Source organism: Equus caballus, chromosome 4 (genome assembly GCF_041296265.1).
Source record: "Equus caballus isolate H_3958 breed thoroughbred chromosome 4, TB-T2T, whole genome shotgun sequence".
NCBI lineage: Eukaryota > Metazoa > Chordata > Mammalia > Perissodactyla > Equidae > Equus > Equus caballus.
The window spans coordinates 32,233,895-32,256,797 of NC_091687.1; the positions used below are offsets into that span (position 1 = coordinate 32,233,895).

Genomic DNA, 22,903 nt, shown 5'->3' on the forward strand with positions numbered 1-22,903 from the left:
CGTGAAAAGTAATAAACTATGATAACATTAAGCTTTGGACCTGAGGTACAAAGTTTGTATGTAGAAAGCATCTGCTCTTTCTTTGCAATGGACTTATATTGTGGACAGCGTCCATTATGTTGTTAATGAACCTTATATAGAGAATAATGTCATAATTATATCTCAAATCTCAAAGCCAGAAAAGGTAATAAAAATAGCTAATTTTTATAGAGTACTTATTTCACTACTGGGCTAAATTGTAAATATATATATGATGTAAATATATATATGACTATTATATTTTTATACTTAAAATATTTGTTTTCATATTTCATATTTAATTCTCACTATTGACTCTATGAATACAATATTATTGAACTCCCTATAGGATGATATAGGATGATATCTGGTTAAATTACAGTGAACAAAGGAAAACTCAGGTATTCCTGAATCCAAAGCTTATACTATTAATCTCTACATTCTTCCTTCCTAATGAGAACTATATAACAAATCTTTATTCCTGGACTTACTTTGATTGCCAAGAAGGTCAATATCATAATCAGGAACTATTTGGTTTCATTCTCTTTCCCTGTTCCTCTTTTCCCACCACCTCTTTATGTATAATCCAACTGTTCTCTTCCATCATTTTGCCCCAATTTTACTTCTGACCTTTGTTTTAAATTTTCTATCAGTTTCAAAAGGCAAAAGTAAGGGGTCACAATAGGAATTATCTTTCACTGGGTATTTTCTCTATGTCAAACACTGAACTGGATATTATATATTTGTTCCTTCAAAAAATTCCCCCAACAAACCCATTTGGCAAATGTCAAGCAACTCTTAAATGGCCAACCAAAAACTTCAAGAGCAACTCAAAAATCCTAAGCCTCAATAAATGCATGAAAAGATGTACAACTATATTAGTCATCAAGAAAATTAAAATTAAAACCACAATGTGATATCACTACACCCCCACCAAAATGGCAAAAAAACCCACAAAAACATGACAAACAATATCAATTATTGTCTGTGGAGTGTGGAGTAACTGGAACACTCATACATTGCTAGCAGGCATGAAACTGGTACAATGACTGGAAAACAGTTTGATATATTTACTAAGCTGGACATCTGCATCCTCTATGAGCCAGTAATTCTACTCCTAGAATACACAAAGCAAAAAGATGTGCATATGTTTACCAAAAGACATCAACAACAGCACAACAGCTCTAAACAACCTGAATAATCAGCAAAAGGAGAATGGGCAAATAAGTTGAGGTATATTCATACCAAGAAATACTGCACAGCAATGAGAATACATGAACTACAACTGCTCACAATATAGATTAATCTCACCGTATTATTAAGCAAAAAAAGCTGGACACACAAAAAATATACACTGTATGATTCCATTTAAATAAAATTCTAAAAGAGGCAAAACTAATCTATGGTTATAGAAGTCAGAATAGCAATTGTTTAGGGGGGATAGTGACTGGAAAGGAGTAGCAGAGATTATGGGATGCTGGTAATGTTTTATTTCTTGATCTGGATGCTGGTTACATAGATGCGTTCAATTTGTGAAAACTAATTATGGGTACATTTTTGATCTGTTCATTTTTCTCTATGCATTTCATAAGTTAACAAAGAAGTATATGTGAAGAATTTCTCTGCTCCTATGTTATGTTCTTAATTTATGTTCTAAAAGCCAGAAAAGTAAAAACAAATATCTATTATTATGCTATCACCAAACATTTTCAAGATTTGAAATAATCTACCTAATTAAAAGAAAAAAGTATGTGTGGGAGGGCACTTATAATTCTATCTTATAAACACTTTCCCCAATTTCTCAATTTGGACTTGTTAGAATCTTAGAGTTTTACATCAAAGTATGAATGTAAAAACCCATTAGTTCACTAATTCATTCCCTCAGTCATCATTCTTCTCTGGTTACTGACTACTCGATTCTAAGCACTTAAGGGTTTTGAGAAGGTTCCTAATCCTTCTAGCACTTGAGTAACAAATGCAAATGTCTGTCAGGGCCAGGTGGAGATGGCAAAACTGGCAAGGGCTGGGTGTAAGTGTGCACTGTGTGAGTGATGGGGACTGTGGAATACTGTTAAGCACGTGCCCCTACGCGAGCAGTGGAGCAGCAGCTACTTAGCACCAGCTGATTCTTTTCATGTCAGTCCAACGGCAATCACAATTTGATACGTGAAACCAACTGCTTTTCAAATGTAGGCTCTTTAAAAGAAAACAAACAAGAAATACTGTTTGTGACAAAGTACGTCTGTGAGCTGAATTGGGCATATGGCTGCCAGTTTATAACATCTGATTGAATTAAAGAGACACGAATGCTTACTGGGCTACAGCCATGAGCAGCTCCTTTGCCCTCAAGGGGCCTAGCCACTCAAGCACCACACTCATTCTCTGCTTCACTGTAGCCTCAGGACTAACAGTTGAAAAATAAATGACTTAATTATACACAATATGGTTCATTCTTACTATAAAATACTGTGCAGCCATTTAAATGAATGAGATTGAATTATTATGTCATAACATATATAGAGTTATGTCAATGAAATATTTTTGAGTAAAAGTCAACAAAATCAGAACTTCAAGTAGAATATTAACATTTTTTGTTATTACACATACATGCACATGCGTTCAGAAAAATCAACATCAAACTATTAACAGAGGAGTGCCATGAAGAGCTGGGAAAAAGTTGGTACTAGAGCACTTTCACTTTTTATTTTATTGACTTCTTCCATGTATTCATATTTTTTAAGTAGGAAAAAAGGCCCTCATTGCAGAGCTTATTGCTCCCTGTGGATCTGGCCTGCTACTTCTTTAATTAGCTACAGTTCTGGCCCAAGAGAAGGCTCTCCTAGTCCCTCATTTCCCAGTGGCCAACAGAAAAGCTGCTCAGGAACAGCATCCCTTGATTTCTCTCTGCTCCTCCTCTTTGCTCATAGGACGTGGTGCTGGAGAGTGAGGCTTCTTAGGAACTGCCTCACACACAGAGAGTGTGGAAAGAGAGCTGTAAGAGAAGTGTGTCAAGCAGTCCGCCTTTCCAAGAGCTTTCATACAATCCTTCTCAGAGAAAAACTAGCCCATGGAGTCCTTTTTCCTTCCCAGAAGATCATGTACCCAGCTTTCACTATTTCGATCAACAGGACAGAAAGATCTCAAGGGACAATCCCTCTATTCTGAAACATTTGTAAATAACCTTAGGGAGTTTAAAAATCACAAACATGACAGACTGCAAGCTCCTGGAGAAAGTGTCATACTCACCTGCTTACGCCCCAGGGATTATAACACTACCTTTTCTATCTCCTGCATTGAAAAATACTTTTTGGTTTGCAGTAAAGAAAGCAGAAGAAACATTAAGAAAGACTGAGTACCCAATGGACAAGATGTATAATTTTTTTAAAAATATTGCTTTATTTAAGTCTTCTAACGTTAATTTCTAAATAAATCTTGATAAAATGCGATATGAAATTTGAAATAGCCTTCTTTACCCACTCAAAAAAACTGTCTTCTTTTTTTAAAGAAATATTGATACATTGTCTTTATTTGATAGCTACTGTATTAGTGTAAATAATTTCCTCTTTCACATTTAACTTTCAACATCTGTTTCAATGTTTAAAATATTTCCATTCTCCATGCTTCAAAACAAAAATCATCGTTAGGTAATCTCTATTTTCATTGCCTGTAATTTCCATTAGACTTCCAGTCAAAAATGCACATACAGCATCTGGTTTGCAGAATCAAAAACTCATAAACTGAGGCCAAAACAAAACATAAACCTAACTTCATAGGGTGATACACATTACCTTTTAATCACTTATTTAAAATGAGAATATAAAAAATTCCCATAATTTCTAAATCAATAAAATATTTCTATATATTTTCACATAAATGGATCAGGAAACTGCAGATCAGAGCTACTTTTCAAAACACGTGACCAAGAAGGTTTATAAAAATATCTTGGTACAGATTACAATCTGGACATTTTTGCTAACTACAGGCCAGTTTAATATGTAAAAATTAACTGAAAGCACAAATGTTGCTAAATAGTGCAAATTTTCATATATTTATTCTATTCAAATGGCTAACTCCCACCCTAGATTTTACAAAATTGTTTTAAAATTATAATCTTTAACATTTTTTCACCTGTTAAGGTAATTGCAGCTAAACAAACAGAAATAAACAGGGACCTAACAGAAACCCATTAAAAGAACAAATTTGAAAATCTTTGGACTTTTGTGTGTTTGTAAGTGAGGTGCAGCAAGAGTTTATACTAAACAAAACAATTTCTGAAATCAAGACATGCATATTTTGTTGTGAAAAACACAAGGAATATTAAATGCGTGGTTATATTGACCTTACCTGTGTAAAGCAAGTTACTCATATCAGTCATAAAATTCTAATGGGTAACTTTTAAACCCCTAGAAACTGCTACTAGTCTTGTTGGCTATCCCAATGGAATTTTTACTCTGTACTATAAGCAGAAACTAAAATTTAATCTTCTAAGACACAAATATTAATTAAGCATCTGTGGGGAAAATGTATTTGATAAAAATTCATATATTTATAACATGTATATTTCAATCTATTTTGGATACTTAAATATTATTGCCTGAAAAGATATTTTCAATATTTATTGAAAATAGGGGCCAGCCCTGTGGCCAAGTGGTTAAGTTCGTGCACTCCGCTTCAGTGGCCCAGGGTTTCGCTGGTTCAGATCCTGGGCGTGGACATGGCACTGCTCATCAGGCCACGCTGAGGCAGCATCTCACATAGCACAACCAGAGGCACTCACAACTAGAATCTACACCTATGTACTGGGGGGCTTTGGGGAGAAAAATTAAAAAAAAAAAATTGGCAACAATTGTCAGCTCAGGTGCAAGCCTTTAAAAAGAAGGGGGAAAAAAATAAGAAAGGGTTCATACTCTAACAGACCCATGGGATAATATGTAAAACATATGACTCTAAAAGACAAGAATCCTGTTATGTCTAAACAGTAATCTCTTATAGGCACATTACAAAATTACGAAATTTAGTGAATACAAACAACTAGAAAAATATTTCATTTCCAGTCTATGAAGTATAGATGTGGACTAACTTGGTAAGGACATTATTTGGGTACAGTTTCTAACATATTTTCAGAGAGATTTATACCAGACTGAGGTAGATATATAACTCTTATGATTTTGAAGCTGATAATATGCCAACTTAAATAGCTGAGCTGCTACTTTCTGCATTAGAGGAAGCTTCTGTCAAAATCATATATTGAAAATCAAAAAAGTGCGTTATTGATTATCTTTGGTGCCAAACACATTTGCACGACTAATTTAGTCTGCATACTTAAAACTTGCATTTTTTAAGCGATATAAATAAGCTTTAAATAAAAATACACTGAGAACATGTATCCTACACTAATGAAATATAGCAGCAATCTATATTAAAATGTTTATGCCCTCAAGGACAATCAAATTTTCCCATGTTTGGGCAGACAAATGTTGGCCCATACATTCATCCCTTAATCTTTATGGTTCTTGCAAGGAAGAATGCAGATTTCTCTTAAGAGGAGAGCCATGGACAAAGTTGGAAAAAGAATGACTACAATTCTAACCCTTCCCTCTATGCCTTTGCCTTGCCTCCCCCAGAAACATCCTCTTAAAACACTATACTAATAGAATCTTCCTTTCATATGTAAGAAATGTGAAGGGTAGTACAGTAGGCAGAATGCTAATGGTACCCAAATTCCCACCCCCACTTACACACGTCCTGTCTAATCTCCACCCCTTGGGGATGGGTGGGACCTACAAATATGATGAGAAACCACTGTCTAGATTAAAGCATTTTATATGGTGATAGTATAGTAATTCTCATGATTAGGTTATATTATATGACTCCCTCTTAGTAAACTGGACAGAAAGATTCTCCTGCTGACCTTGAAGGAGTAAGCTGCCATGTTGTGACGGGGCCACACGGCAAGGAGCTGCAGGTGGCCTCTAGGAGCTGAGAGCAGCCTGTGTGACAGCCATCAAGAAAATGGGGACTTGAGTCCTACAGCAGCAAGGACTGAATTCTGTCAACAACCACAAGAACTTGGAATACAACCCTGAGCTCCAGAAAGATCACAGCCCAGGCAACACCTTGACTCCAGCCTTGAGAAACCTGGAGCATGGAGCTAGCTAACCAAGCAGGGCCAGGACTCCAGCCCCACAAAAACTGTGAGATGATAAACGTGTGTTGTTTTAAGCCACCAAACATTTGGTAATTTGTTTTGCAACACAGAAAACTAACACAAATAGTAACATGCTACTATCATTGTGCTAAAGTCATTATATTTCAAGAGAGACTTACGTTGTTAAGTATTGAAAGCGATTTTAATTTTGCAGGAGTTCAAGGCCTTTGCCACTTCTCTAGAAGTATATGTTTTATACCTGAACCGCTGGGTTTTTTTTGTCTGAACCTCTACGTTCAACACATCATTTCCGTTTTCTTTGAAAGGTGAGTAAAATTATAGGTAGATATAAACTTGTAGTGTTTTATATTGGGATAGCATTTTACTACTTAAAAGGTACTCTAAGACTTCTGAGAGGATGGCAGCAGAGGCATATACTCTATTCTCCGTAAATTCTCCCAGAAAAACAGATGGATCAACTAGGAATACAAAACCGAAAGTTCATGACAACAACTACAGCAAAACGGGCTGTTCAGTCACCTCCGTGAGCCCCCACATTCAAGCAGGTGTGGATGAACAAATGCGAGTACTTTCTCTGTCCAGTGACACTTTGACTCTCTGAGATTTCTAACATGAGTAATCATTCCCTCATTTCTGTGCTGTCTCACTCTCCTATTTTCCTACTAACCTCCCTAGTCACTCCTTATTAATCTTCTTTGCCGGTTTTCCTTCCTCTGCCAGACTTGCAAATATTGGTATTTTGGGGCTCTATATTCAGTTATTTTTCCTTTTCACTCAAAGTTTCTTCCTAAGCAATGATATCATACCTAGAGATCTCAGCTTTCACACATATATATACTGTTAATTCTCAAATCTGCATTCCTAGCTGAGATCTGTCTCCTGAAAACAGCCCTTTATGTCCAACTGTTGAGATCTCTCCATTGACTATCCCACAGGCCCCCTCCATGGCAAACTTGCTCCCCACCCAGCCTTCCTTAACTCCAAGAAGGTAAGTGGTCATATCTTCTTATTTCATAAATAATTTCAGTTTTCTCTATATACTATCCCAAGAAAAACTTTCTTTCAACACTCCTACACTTTTTATATCCTTCCTCGTATTTCTTTTCCTTAACAATTATATTTCTGGATTAAATAGGTAATATTACTGCCTTATTTGGTCACTATTCAGTCACTTCCTAACCTCCTACATTCCAATTACTCATCCCTTTACCAAAACTGCCCTCTCTGTAGCATTGATGAAGTTGCCCATCATTTAAAAACATTTCTTTCCTTTTACAAGTGTTATTCTGAATCTGATCTAACCTGATTTGTCTTATACTACTCTGTCCGGTCAGTCTGTTTACACCTATATTCCCTAGATATTCCGCTGTCACCCCAATAATGGATTTCAGGGCTACTTTGATAAAGTGAGAGGGAGAAAAGCAGTGTGAGAGAAAAAAATCAGACAAATAGAGAGAGAATGAGGGAGAGAGAGGGAGGAGAGACTCCTTCAGGGACTAACTTCCCAGGGTTCAATAATTCACCGTATTCTGATAACACCCTCTCCTAGCTCCAGGATCAATTTTTCAAATAACTGTACATGGAAATGAAAAAGCTAAAACTTAGAAATTCTGAACATTTTTCAGAAGCCCCTCCTTCTGTTAAACACTTTGTTTTTCTTCCCAATCATCGAGAAATAAAATTGGAATTGTTTTTTAATTCCCTTTCATCAGCAACATCCAATAAAATGTTAAGTTACGTAAAGTCTCCTGCTGAGCAGCTTCTCACATCAGTTCCACACTTCCTTTCCTTTGCTGTTGTGACAACACTGTTAAATATCCTCAAAATCTCTCATAAAGACACTTAGAATAGCTTCTTTTAATTTCTCTCTGCCTTTCATCTCTCTCTGCTTGAGTCAATCCTGAATATTACTAGTGTCATGTCAATCAGCTACTCTATTCAAATTCCTTCATGGTCTCCATGCTGTATTCAGATAACTACAGAATGCCACTGTCTAGGATTAAAATCTTCCACCAGTTTGCCCCAGCTTTATCTCCTGCTGTTCTCCAACCAACTAGACTAATGTCTACAAACTTATCCGATACGTGCCTGCCTCTGAGGTATTTAATCAAAGTATTTTCCTTGTCTATAATAATTTGTATTTCTCACTCCCTCATATAAAATCTTATCATGACACAAAATGGAGTTTTGGAAATAAACCTCTTACTGTTCTTATCATATGGCCACAAGTTCCTCTTATGACACATACAAGACTTTTTTCAAAATATATTTTTAATCATATTTGATAATTACATGATAAAAATATTCAATATTATATATATGAGGGTGAATTACATGGAGGTCCACTTCTGCTAACGAGGATGCAGCTTGCATTGGACTAACTCTTCCACAGATAATGATGATAAACTAAGTAAAAAAAATATAAAAACAATTATTTGAAGGCACGGGAGATCAGTTAAGAGCAAAGACTGGAGAATTTTTGACTCAAGGAAATCCCCTAATCTAAGTGGTGAGAAATGGCTAGAACTCAAGCGGAAAGCTAGAGACTTACTAGCTTGGCAAGTCATAGAACCAAGATTTAAAGTATCAGATCAGCGGAAAAGTGAGAAGATATATCCAGAAACTGAGGGGGGTACCCTAAAACCTGTATATATTCTCCCCCAAATACTTAGCTGACACCTGAACTGCATGGGCAAGGAGAAAATGAAAAGCAGAGGCTGGAAAGTTGAAAGAGATTTGTGGCTGCTGCCCACTCCAAGAGAGTTTTGAGTTTGAGTTCAGCCAAGTACACCACCTGCTGGAATAAAAATCAACTCTCTTCAAAAGATAATACAATCCAGAATCCAGAATGAAAACATATAATCTATAATGTCCAGTATGCAATAAAAATTACTAGACATGCAAACAAATAAGAAAATGTGATCCATAATCAAGAGAAAAAGCAATCAATGCAAACTTAGTTTAAGTTGACCTAGATGTTAAAATTAGCACACAGGGATTTTAAAACAGCTGTTAAAAATATGTTCAAGGGCTTAAAGGAAAATATAGCCACAATGAGTAAAAATATGGGGGAATGCTCAGTATAGAAATGGAAAATATACAAAATGAAAGTTCTAGAACTGAAAAGTACAATATCTGAATGGATCACTAGTGGGGTGGACTTAACAGCACATAGGGATGTCACATGAAAGGGTTAATGAACTCGAAAATAAATCAATAGGATTTATTCAATTTGAAAAACAGAGGAAGAAAAGATTGAAGGAAAATGAACACAATCTCAGTGATCTGTGGGACAATGCCCAAATGTCTATCAAATATCTATCTTTCTATCTATCTATCTATCTATTCATGAATCCCTGAAAGAGAGGAGTGAGGCACAAATATTATTTGAAATAGCAATGGCCAAAAATTTGCCAAATTAGGTGCAAAACATAAACGTCTGTATTGAAGAATCTTAATATTCCAAGAAATAGAAATACCAATCTCTTCCCCTCCACCACCACACTCAGATAGGCACAGTATAGAAAAACTACTGCAAACCAAAGATAAAGAGAAAAATCTCGAAAAATAAAGCAATTACAAACATGATAATATCAAAATGAATAAAATCTTAATTTCCATCAGAATATGATTAGAAGACAATAAAGCATTTTTGAGATTCTGAAAGAAGAAAAACAAGTTAATCCGGAATTCTGTATCCGGGGAATATATTGTTCAAAAATAAAGGCATTTTCAGATAAATAAAAACTGAGAGGATTTGTTGCCAATAGATCAGCACCACAAGATTATATATTCTGATTTTGTATATAGGTATACATGTGTGTTTGTATACATATACGTATGTATATACGTATATACATATGCATGCTTCATATATTTGTATATGCGTAAATACTGCAACTTTGCACTGGACTGATTTGCCTGCATCTCTGTTTAAAATTCTCCCATTACATCACCTGCATTGTTTCTTTAAAATAATTCAGTAAATACACTGTGATGTGTTTGTGTATGCTACTTAAATTTATTCTACAACTAGAGGTGGTTAGTTAATATTTAAAATATGCTAATCAAAAATTCTGCCTATAAGGATACTTAATAGCTGAAGTATCTCAATCAGGGATACTCTCAAGAGGCAGCTAGGGTAAGCACTTCAAATATTGCTAATTATATGAACACCAGAGTGTTAACTAGTATAAGGAATAACAGAAATAACTTTTCACTAGTGAAATGAATTTTGTTCTTTATATGTGTGGCGGCTGAAAATACTTTATAGTCACTGCTGCCCTTTCATAAATGGGGTATAAGAATCAAGAGAGTCTAGCTGCTTAACTACAGAATATCTAGAGCTCTGGTTTATCTGTGCCCCATCTTAACGTAGGATTCTGCCTTCTGACCTAAATGAAAGGTAACAGATCCTGACATCAGAATCTTGTTTAAAATATTTCACATTGAAACAGATGCAAGGTACTTGAAAATGTGCCTAAAACAAATGAGCTGAGAGTTTACTCAGTTTGCTGAAACAGGTTATGTGACTGATCTACAAGCCTGCTCATTTTAAACATTATATGCGTGTGGCAGAATTCAGTTGAGATTTACTTTCATTACACCATATTGCCTAGTGGTGAGGGCTTGGGGGAAGAGACATTTAGCTCTCACTCACTAATATTTAGTTTCAGCCATTTTGCAATCTCCTCCCATGCCCAACTCCACCTCCCCAACGTCACTGCCTGAGAAAAGGAGGCATTACAGAATCAACAAGTGTTTGCATGTCCTTTGTAAAATATTAAATGTAGTAATTTTATTTATATAAATTTACTTATATATATATATATCTCTGTGTGTGTATATACATATGTATATTCATTCTAGTTTGGTGGTTACATTAATAAAAATTTATATAAGAACACAATAGAGACACAGTTTGATATTAACAAATATTTTTAAGTGGACAAATTAAGTAAATGAAATTGTTGTGTGAATGAATACATAAAGAATTAATTGGTTCACAGATTTCACAGCTGATTAGGCTTGTAAAGGCCCAAAGAGACCATTTCTTTGACTCAAGCAAACTGAGTCAGTAAATCACAAATGCTTTTCTCTTTTGTCGGAGGAAATTCCACACCCTTTATTTTAAAACAAAGTTCTTTTAAGCATTACTTTTATTGGTAGCGATGAATGAAATCATCTTACCTCCAAATGGTAGCCAACTCTGATGAAGGCACAAAGTGGGTCAAAAGCTCCAGTACCACAGGTCAGAAGGTGTGTCCTGTTATAGTGATGCAAAACCCGAACATAATTTGCACATTCACTCTAAGTCAGGAAAAAAAAAGGAAGAAATTGGTTAGTGTAATAAAAATGTCTGGCCCTTTTTTGATTTCCATTTTTCCTAACCCTAGAAATCTCATGTTTAAGTATCCCTTGGCTGTAGGAGGCAAAAGGGGCAGATGAAAAGAGGACAAGGACCAGTGGAAGAAGAGACTGGGGTGCCGGATGCACATTTTAGTTAGCAGTGATGTATGAATTACACTTACTAATGGGAGTGTATCATTTTCACGTGTTCTACTACACAACTGAGGAATAAAAGAAGCACTGTTTGGAAATGTATTTGAGTGTAAAGATTTGCATCGTAATATGTTCCACTGAGTAACTAAGCTACCCAATGCTTTTATTTTTTAAAGGACAAAAGGGGCCCATCAGTGGCAATTAAGTTCACACATTCCACTTCAGCCTCCCGGGCTTCGGGCTTCGCTGGTTCTGATTGAGGGTGCGGATCTTCACACCACTTGGCACACCATGCTGTGGCAGGCATCCTACATACAAAGTAGAGGAAGGTGGGCACGGATGTTAGCTCAGGGCCAGTCTTCCTCAGCAAAAAGAGGACGATTGGCAGCAGATGTTAGCTCAGGGCTAATCTTCCTCAAAAAATAAAATAAAAATTTTAAGAAAGCACATACAAACATGAATCAGCATAAAGTCAGGACACCAATAATTAGAAAAAGCTTCATTACCTATAAGGAAATGTGCAGACTTTAGGGCATCACAGAATTTTGATGTTTGAGAAAATGTCTTATATCTTCAAACTCATTACATTCACATAAAGCAACTTCACAGAGAATTTTCAAGTAAATAGACAGAAAGCTGACCAATAAAAATAACATTTTATACCTATTATTGTAAGATTACAGTCCAGGGCTCAACAAACTTTTTCTATAACGGACCAGAGAGTAAATATATTTAGTTTGATGGGTCATCTGGTCTCTGTTGCAACTACTTACCTCTGCAGCTATAGCATGAAAGCAGCAATAGATAATACAAGAATGAATGTGTGTGGCTGTGGTCTATTACAACTTTATTTACAAAAGTAGATTGGCAGGCCGCATTTGGCCCAGGAGCTCAAGTTTGCCTACAGAGATTCAATTATAAGCTTTTTGAGGACACAATCTTTATACATCTTTGTATTCCCCAGTTAATCAAACACAGTACTTAATACATATTACATGCTTAACAAATTTTAATGCATCAATCACTAGGTGAGTTTTATGATCAGTATGCTGAATGAAAAAAAGAGTTTAAAATTGCTTTAAATGAACCTGGCTAAATTAATTCTAGCAAATACCTTGTTGGCAAATTAAGTGTCGCTAGTTTACTTAAAATAAACTATGAGAGAAAATTAATTTAAATTTTTTTAAGTTTTAAAATAAATATGAGAAAATGCTAAACTTTTTAATGCTAAATATTACTTCGATATCAATACATGCAATAATCAGTAAATGTAATATTTTATAAAGACAGATTGTGACTTTAAAGTCCCTCATATAACAGTATTAGGATAAAAAAGCCAGCAGAACCATCTCACACTAAGTGCTTCAGATTATAGTATTCCCTTGGTAAGAATGAGGAATTCACTACACTTATTATCCAGGAAACACAGACAAATTTATTTCTTCAGTTTCCCACTTGTGTAGCATTTTATTCTGTGGGTAACTCATATAGTTGGAAAAGTCTAATCATTCGGGTATAGGGAAAATATTCTATTCTCATATTGCTATAACACCTGCTTTTCATCTCTTGACACTGTCACATCTTGACTGAGCCAATTAGATCACATTTTGGCTTAGACTGACATAGCCTAAGAGTGTGTTCAATTAGTTATCATCAGGCTGTGGACCAAGGCAGCAAGAATGTCTTGACTCACTCCTTGGCTGTGACCCACTTGCTACAGAGAATCAGGAGTTGTATGTTACTCTCTTACATAATATTTTGTTTTCTTACTGAAAAAAAGCATAAGTTAACTTTCAAAAGGAGATGTGCATGCCTTCCTCCAAAGACGCGTATGGTGTCATGGGCCAGCTCTGCCGAGCACGTGAAAGTCCCCCTTTCATTCAGGGTTTTGTGTGTTAGGATCTCTGTCAGGGCTGCTGCGGCTGCACACCCATTTCTCACTCACACACTGCAGGCAAGCTGTGGAGAAATGGAGGAGTGATGGTGTAAGTAGGAAAGAGCCTAAAAGCCTTGTGGAATAGGTCAGGCATGTTTATTGCCTTTGCCATCTTCTTTCAAACTTTTCCTTTTTTCTCCTTTTGTCCTTCATTTGTTTACAATTTACTAATCAAAGTGAAACAAAATCTCACAAAGAATGTGCTTAGCATTTCCTCAAATTAAAAACTTACCTGCAATTATTTTTCTCCCAAATACATAGGAAACAAGCATTAGTATAAAGTATTTATAAATCTGAGTTGATTAAAATGTAACAAAGCAAAGTAAAAACCAAGATATGGATGACACTTTAACTCTACACTGAAACTAATTTTTAAATAATTACACATATGTAATGTATATGTACATATTGTATATGTATATGTGTATATGTTTTTTAAGAGCAAATAAAAGGTTAGGGATTTGGTCCTCTGTGATTTCATTAATGTACGATGAAAAATACTTACCGTGTCTTTTCCTTTCATTATGCATTCTTCTACTTTTAGTGCTGTACTAGGCCAGTGTATCTGAAATAAAAGATAATATACTATTACACAACTAACTATAAAAGTAAACCACACTGAAAAACCATTTCATTTTTTCTGCAACTCAATGTTTTCATTTTGTTCTATTTTCTGAGAAGATAAAGCAACACTTTATCTTCTTTACATCATTATTTGCACAATTTAGGCACTTATCTTTGAGCTTACACTTCAGGCTAAACCGTACTACTTTTTAAAATCTTTTTGAAGGCTTACCTCAAGTCTCAGTCCTTCAGAGGCCACACACACTTCAAGCAGCCCTGCTGTATACTTAACCTGCCGTAAGCTCTGGCCTCCAGTTCTCCTGAATCTGACTATCTGCTCCTACAAATTCAAGTGCCCCTTTGAGCTTGTTTTGCATTTTTACCACCTAACACAGAACTTGGTGTGTGGCGGACTCCACAGACCATGCATGTAATGTTCTCTGCATGAAAGGATCAGAGCACTGAATGACTCTTTAAGTGCAAATTTACAATGTATCGCCTAATAATGTACACTACATGTTGACTTGGATTACTTTTCAAAACATTGTTTAACTCTACCAGTTTCCCACTGGATTTCAGAACATTTTCATTATATTTCAAGTTTGTTGGTTTCCTCCTTGAAGAGAGAGAATATCTCAAATTCTTCTTTGTCATCTCCAGTATTACCTAGCATTTTGTTGGGGCCACCAGCAGAAATCAGTAAGTACTTGTTATCTGATTCCACAAATTTCTGACCACGAGCTGTATTATTTTTAATGAAAGAAATTGTTTTCTCAATCATTTCCTTTTCTTTTCTCAGACTGCTTCTGTTCCTCTTTTTGCAGCTATACAATTAATTATACTATGTACCAGACAGTGTGGTAAGAACTTTTAGTTTTTCTTTCTTCTGCTTTATAAACTCATGTGCAGAGGTTTGAGTTTGTCATACTACTCAATTCATGGCTCATTATTATCACTGGTCTGGAGAGGTCCCTCTCATTTCAATTATTTATTTCCTTCCATTTCTCTCTCCATGTTCTACTTGCAGCCCTCCAGGGGGCAATCATTGTAAACTGTTGCCAGGCACCTTTTTGTTTGTTTGGATATACTCTTTTACAAAGTGTGTATTATTGCTTTTTGTGCACAGTTTTAAATTTATGCAAATAGTATTTTTCAATTTATGTAAAGTCTTTCTCATCTTTTTCACTAAGAAGTGGGTTTTTTTTTTTTTTAAAGATTGGCACCTGAGCTAACAACTGTTGCCAATCTTTTTTTTTTCTTTTCTGCTTTTTCTCCCCAAATCCCCCAGTACATAGTTGTACATTTTAGTTGTAGGTCCTTCTAGTTGTGGCATGTGGGACGCCGTCTCAGCATGGCCTGATGAGTGGTACCATGTTCATACCCAGGATTCGAACTGGCGAAACCTGGGCCACTGAAGCGGAGTGCTTAAAAACCGGCCCAGAACTGGGTTTTTAAGATCCCTGCACAGTCCTATGTACACATACACTCTGCTGTTTTTAACTGCTTTGTAATATTCAGGATATAATGCCCCTCATTTTCCTATCTACCCTCCCAGTGATGGACATTCAGATTGCCTCCAAATCTCCACCACATCAAACACTGGTACATCTCTGTACATGTGGCTCTGGGATCTGTATGAGAACATCATTGGTAGGCACAACCAAGAGCGGAGTTACTGGGTCTTAGCATAAGCATACACTTAATCTGTTAGTGTAGTGGCAGATTGCTCTCCAGAATAGTGACATGTTTATATTCCACCAGCAATCCTCACTGACACTTGGCATTATCAGCTTTCTAATTTTTTAATGAGCACTTTAGATTCAGCCTTTAAATTAATCTGTACCACAACTTTATCAAAGATGCGGTATTATCTGGGAGCTTCTTTAAAATTATGTGGCATTCTCTGTCCAACTTCACAATGCAGTAGATCTACGGGTAGGAACCATAGAGTAACTGTAGCAACTGGTAAGTTCTCAGATGTTTCCTGTGCCTCAAGACCTTAAGCCTCCTAGATAATAGTTTATCCCCACATCTGCTGGATCAATCTCCCTTCCCCACCAGACTGACGAAGCTCAATCAGCCTCCTTTCTTGTGTCTCTCTCAAAATTCCATGGAGCACCTTCTCATGCTAACGTATCATCTTCATGGCTCTGGTGGTCAGGTGATGATGGATTCCATTTTGAGGGAGGCTGGCTGTCACCAGAACACCCTATAGTTTTTTCGTCTTTGCCTCCAAAATCCTGCACCTTAGATCTGCATGAACTGGTATATAGAACTCCTAAGATGTTCTATCTTCCTCTCTTATCTCTATGGCTTCTTTGAATCAGGCTATAAATATTTTTTTTTGGTTCCCTTCTTTTAGTAAGCAATCATCTTCCATTCTCAAGTTAACATTTTGGTAAAAAGTAGAAACTTCCCAATAGAGTAGCTTGGGATTCTCAAGATATTATTTTTAAAAATAGCCTTTTTCTCCTTAAGAGTCTTCAGGGCCTAGATTGAGAAAGGCTCAGGTATGGCTTCCTACTACCCAGTGTCAATGTTTACTGTCATTAGACTCTATTGCTTTTCCTACCTATGCAATTTATTTTTTCCCTTAAGGTCCCTATTATCTTTCCCTGATATCTCCTTTCCCTACATCCACCACCATCTCATTCTGTGCTCTGTTAGCCTGGAAAGACATTCTGGTTACGGAACCACATATTAGCTGTTGCTGATTGGATGCATTTTTATTTGAGTATACTGCTTAATTATTTTTAAATTAGTGGCCAACATTCAAAAATGAGCAATTTTGCATAAGAACCCAGATTTTTAGTTTCTTTAGAAAAATGTGAAGATAAGCAACATGCGTACATTCCTATGTGACAACATTCCTCTGCAGTTGAAAGTCTGAAGCCTTCTTTCAATGGGACAGGCACTCTCTGATTTGCTTCAGACTTTTCTTCTACCTGACTGGCCACAATAAGCAGTTTAGTTTTTGAAATCTGATACACAAGTTGAATCCTGAATATGGTCAAGATTTAAGCTTTTTTTTTTAAGCTGTGCTCCATAAAATATCAGGTTTGACACTTACATGCTAGAAGTGGAAGAGGCTTATCAGTTAACTCACACATTATGTAGCCAAACCCACTCCCTGATATATGAACAATAGTGGAAATTTATAAAAGTGGTGACAATAGCATTTTACTATGATGATCCCTATATGATTAAATTTATTATCACAGGAATAAGCGCTGATGGTTTGAATTATAGGTATAAAATATTATTTTGGTGTTCTTATTAGTGTAATGGGCCCCCAAAAGTTTCTTACTAACAATATATTCAGCATCAGATGTTCTTGTTTCACAGTGTAGTATATAAACTTCTAAATGAAAACATATGAGCTTTTCTGTTATGTTGTGGCACAAAAAAGAGGAAAAAAGTAGGGATATAAAAGAAAACCACCTAACAAACCAAAAGCACACACAAAATCCTGGAATCAATATTCTTGATTGTAGCAATGAATCTATCAGTGGATCATGCATGATTCAGGAAAGACATCACACAAATACTTCACTATTAGGTTCGGTTGCAGCCTTGCCTCAGCCTGAGGAGAGTTATTAACAATACTCACTTGTGAGGATTAAGAATAAGGATCCTGGAAGTGAAACTGTAGAATTTATAAACTTTACTGATTCATTATTTCGGAAAAAATTCTTGTACTGAGGGATAGATTTTCTCAGATGACTTCTAAAATCCATTCTAACTTGAGATTCAATTTGGTTTTGGAAGTATAATTTTACTATGGGTGCATAAATTGTTAAAAAGGCTCTTCTATAATGTGTGTGTATAAATATATATATAAACATAAAACAAAATACAAATTCATTTTAGGATCATCTATCATTGGAAAGATTTTCATGACTAGCGAACACCTCATCAGTAATTCAGAATAATGTTTTATATTCTTAACATACAACTTATGAGATGCAAGACACTTCTTCTCAGAATATCAGCATCCTTTCTTATTTATTTTTCTTCATTATGTAAAATGATGACTTCTTTAAACTGTATTTCCGCAATTTGGAAGTATTAGATAACTCAACCAATTCTTTGGAAAAATATACCAAGTTCAGCTTTTCAATGTTCAAATAGATCCTGGTCAGTAAAACAATCTCCATATATTATCCTACATTCCCCTAAATCACTACTTCATAATGATTATTTCCAGGACTATTTGAACATGCTATTTGAGGGGAAATTCTCCATAGCATTTCTACACATCTATTGACAGCTTTTCTTCTATACTGTCTTTTCAAACAGTCTTGGAAGATAGAGATAGAATCTCCCTCCAGCCAAATGGAAGATTTGTTTCCTGACCAGGATAATAAAGATAATGTCTCCCTCTAGGCAGAGGTTGGACAGGTTTGCTAGCAGACCCCTTAGAAAATTGGGAGTTTTCTAAGTTTGAGATTAATCAGGTATAACATATATTCATTGTGTATGCAGTGTCTATCTGGGCTGCTAAGCCTCACTCCCTGGGGGACTTGAGGGGGAAAAGGCAACTGATGGAAACATGAAGCTCATACTGCATGCCTGCTGTGAGTAATAGAGTCCTTTATCTCTAACCCATGAGTTTCATATCTTCTGCCAACATCTATGAAATGGTGACAGGCTAACTTATTGTCTTGAAAATGAGGTGAAATCTCAGACCCTTCACAGTTCTTGACACAAAGAAAAGATAACATATTACGTAATGGCGAAGATTCTAGTATTGTCAGAATAAGTGTTTCTAGTAGCAAACCTAATAATGCAATTACTCTAGGAGTAACAAAATCATTATTTTAGGTACATCTCACAGTGTTTCACAAAAAACTCTCTCCTGCTAACTTTTTCAAGACATAGCATTTCTCCCTCCTTTGATCCTCTGTATTGTTTTTCTTACCTTCTCTACCTAAGACGATAATGATTTGTGTATTTAACTTCAGTTCTTTCATTAGACTATAAGTTACAGAGGGCAAGGCAGTGGCTTATCTCTGTATCCCTACCAATACCTACCTGGTACAATGCCTTAAATGCAGTCACTGTTTACTCAACGTCCATTGACTGACTTGTATCAATCAATACACTTCCATCACATGCTTTGAAAAATCAATTCACTTAAGGAGCTTCCAGTAAAGTTTGAGAGATAAGACTTCATTGACACAAAAATGTTGTAATCAGTGTCAGATGAATGAGACAAGTAACAATTTCCAATTTAATCAGGGAGGAAATCCTGTAAGATGTTAGCAATAATCTGGACTTTGAAAGACTAGTAGGATTGCTGAGGGCAGAGAAAGGGATCTTAACCAGATCATTTTGGGTAGATGGAAGGAAGAGAGGTAGAGATTAAATTATGAACACTCACTACTATAAAATCCAACACATGGGAACTCTCCAAAGGAACAACGGAGTTATAAATTTACTCGTTTTGTTTTTGCTGTTGTTGTTTTGGTTTGGTTTTTCAACAAAATTTAACAGTCTCAGGACTGCATTCAAATGTTCACAAAGGTGAGAAAAGATGACAGAGAAAGACCTCACTGGAAATGGAAAGTTATTTTAAAGCTATCATGTACAAATGTTCTGCCAAGATAGTAAGGGAAATGATTTTCTTCACTTGTTTTGGCAGTCAGGAAGTCTTTTGGTTCTGCTCCAGAATTTAGTGTCCAAAAAACACCGTAAAATTAAACTATTTGTTCGCACAAAATATTTTTAAAGGCAGTAACAACAGGATATAATGATATTTGCAAATTCCCTGCACCAAAAATGGTACAAAAAGCAAAAGGTTAAATACACATCATTTCATCACAATACTCCTACAATATAGTTTCATTGTTTCAATATACATTAACAGGCCATTTACTATTCCTGCATATCTCAAAGGATAAATGAAACATAAAATAAAATAAAAATTTAGTTACAAAGTAATTTCTTCTGGACTCCCTATTGAGTCTCATAATTATACCAGGATTAAGGATTTAACAACTTATTGTTACAAGATGTTATGACACTCAGACATTTAGGAGAGCAAAAACAGATAAACAAAGAAGAAATCATTTAACTGTCTAAAAGAAGAGCATTTCCCTTCTTATTTTAAAAAAATTAAATAAAACGATCCAGTTAATATGTCTCTCTTCATCTCTCTTCATGGAATACATTTAATTGACTAAGACACTATTATAAACTCATTTAATATTCTCTTCCCAATTCTATTATGCTAATGAATAATTGAATAATAGTGAATGTTTATATTTTAGTTTTTCTTTCTATATTTTACATCTATGTATAGTATCAGCGTCCATTAATGTAATTTTAATTATACGTCCTATAAATATCATTAAAATCAAGAAAATATATTTTGACGATGACACATTAAAAGAGTCCTAATGGTTTATAGGTGGTGGTCTTTAACCTGACACACATTATCCTTCTCAGTGTTTATGCTTTTATACTTAATTATAATGACTGTCATTACTCAAGTAGTTTTTATGGCAGAATTATAATCTTTTGGATTATAGACAAGATTTGTATTTGAAATGTTTATACTCCAAAGTATTTGAATTAGAACAATATTATAACTACAAAAACATTATTGGCCTGATGCATACCTTTTTTAGTGGATGAAATTTACTCAATTGCTATCACTAATGTGAAATACCATCTGCTATTTATATGCAAATTACATTTTAATGCCTTTCACTCAACAAAAAATTGAATTTAAAATACAAGATTTTTTTCACCTTTGATGCAATAAAGTTGAATAAATGAGAAAAGTATAAATATTTTTACAAAGGTGTCTAACAGCGCTATATCTACAGATATCCAAATTAAGAGTATAATTTTAGGTAAAAATAATAGTGTTGAGAATAATTTCAGAAAAAAGCACTAAAATTTAGAAACTTAGAGGAAAACTGTGAGTGAAATTTTGTTAAACTGAAAGTTTATTACTGAATATGGAATATTCTATGAAGTCCCTTAAAATGTAGATTTAGTAAACAAACAATCACTTTTGATTTCATCATGGAATGAAAAAAGAAAAGAAAATTTTATACCTCAAACTAGTATTGCTATCTTCCAGAGAATAATTTTGATTTGTTTTTCAGGAAATCTGAGTAATTCTTAAATGTGCACGGATTGCAAGGGGCTATAAGACAGAACACAGACAAGCTAATCTCCTATCTGTGGTTGAATACTAGAGCCTCCTGGGGCTCTCAGCCCTTACTGTAAGTAAACAAGAGGGATACACTTCCTTCTCATATTAGTCAGTGGTTTTTCTCCACTACTCTCACCAACAACTGTCTCACTAATTTGTTCATCATTGTTATGGTAAAATATAGTCATGAAAAGGTAATAAGAACCAAGAGGAAAGAAATACCTTATAACTAAAGGCAGAACTAGTGTTACACTGAAGACCAATGTGGGCGACATGAAATTCACACCAAAGTAGTAACCTGGCTCTCAATGATGTGACATAGTGCAACGAGTATAGGCTTCTAAGACAGGTGGACATGGTTTTAAATTGTGACTGCTACTTACTGGCTTCATGACTCTAATCTCTTCCTTCCATCTACTCAACATGCTGCTGCTAAAACAATCACACTAAACTACAATTCTAATTGTGTTATGCACATACTCGGAATCTCCCACTGGTTCCTGCATTGCCTAGGAGATTAAGTTTCAACAGCATAATAGTCAGCATTCTTCAGCATCTATTCTCAACCACATTTTAATCCTTAACTTTCACTCTGTACCCTGTTCTCACCCATATGCACCCATCTCACCTATTTACTTCAGCCAAGGATATTAGTCATTATTTCAAACTGCTTTAAGATTTCCGTCCTTCTTCCCACTACTCACTCTGTTCCCACTACCAAACTGTGCGAATAAAAAGTCCAACTATCATTCAAAGCCCAATTTAATTTATATCTCCTCCAGGAAACCCCAGGCCTCAGCTTTTATATACTTTCTGAGCATTTTATTTGGACCTTTATTATAGTTCCATTCAAATTGCGCTATGACAAATGTCTGTACATGTGTCTTCTCCATTACGTTATAAATATTTTAGGGTAGGAGCCATTTTATTCATTTCTGCGTATGTCATATCACTATATATGTTTCTAGAACTTAGTTGAATAGCCCCTAAAAGCATGTAGTATTCTTACACCTCACTTAGAAATGGCAGTATATTGGAATCATGTGCTGATTCTATGTCTAGTTTAGATAATAATCATGACAGCAAATATTTAGAGGGTACTTACTATGTTCCAGGCACTGTTCTAGGCACTTAATGGCTTTTTAAAAAATTTCTTAGAAAATTCCTGATGAAATCAGAGTTCTAATCTAAGAATTCTCCCATTATCTGTGGATTTTAGAAACTTTAGAAGAGAGTAACGTGCAGAAGCTTCCCTCTTTTGGCAGATGGGAGGTTCTCATATTAGATAAGACAAACAGAATTATAAAGTTAGAATTTTTACAGTGAAGAGTATGATTTACCACTAGGATTGACTTTCCTATTTTTGAGTGAAGGTCAAGGGTCTTTTACAAATGTGACAAAGATATAACAGAGCAGAATTTCACTGTGAAAAGAGTGTTATTACATGGTCTAGGAAATGCAATGAATTAAATAATTTATAATGCAAATTCAGTAACTAAAAAAGGCTAATATAATACAGTGAGTCTGTTAAATGGTAAGTTCTTAT

General features: G+C 35.3%; 1 protein-coding gene across 2 annotated transcripts in view; it reads right to left on the reverse strand.

The window, feature by feature from the left end:
- Positions 1 to 22,903, reverse strand: part of SEMA3E (semaphorin 3E) — a 254,468-nt gene that overhangs the window by 76,060 nt on the left and 155,505 nt on the right. For both annotated transcript variants that reach the window (XM_001491062.7, XM_070264478.1), the window contains exons 3-4: positions 14,131 to 14,190; positions 11,378 to 11,497 (exon numbers count right to left, since the gene is read on the reverse strand). In XM_001491062.7, coding sequence (XP_001491112.4) covers positions 11,378 to 11,497; positions 14,131 to 14,190 — 180 coding nt within the window. The remainder of the gene's footprint in view (positions 1 to 11,377; positions 11,498 to 14,130; positions 14,191 to 22,903) is intronic.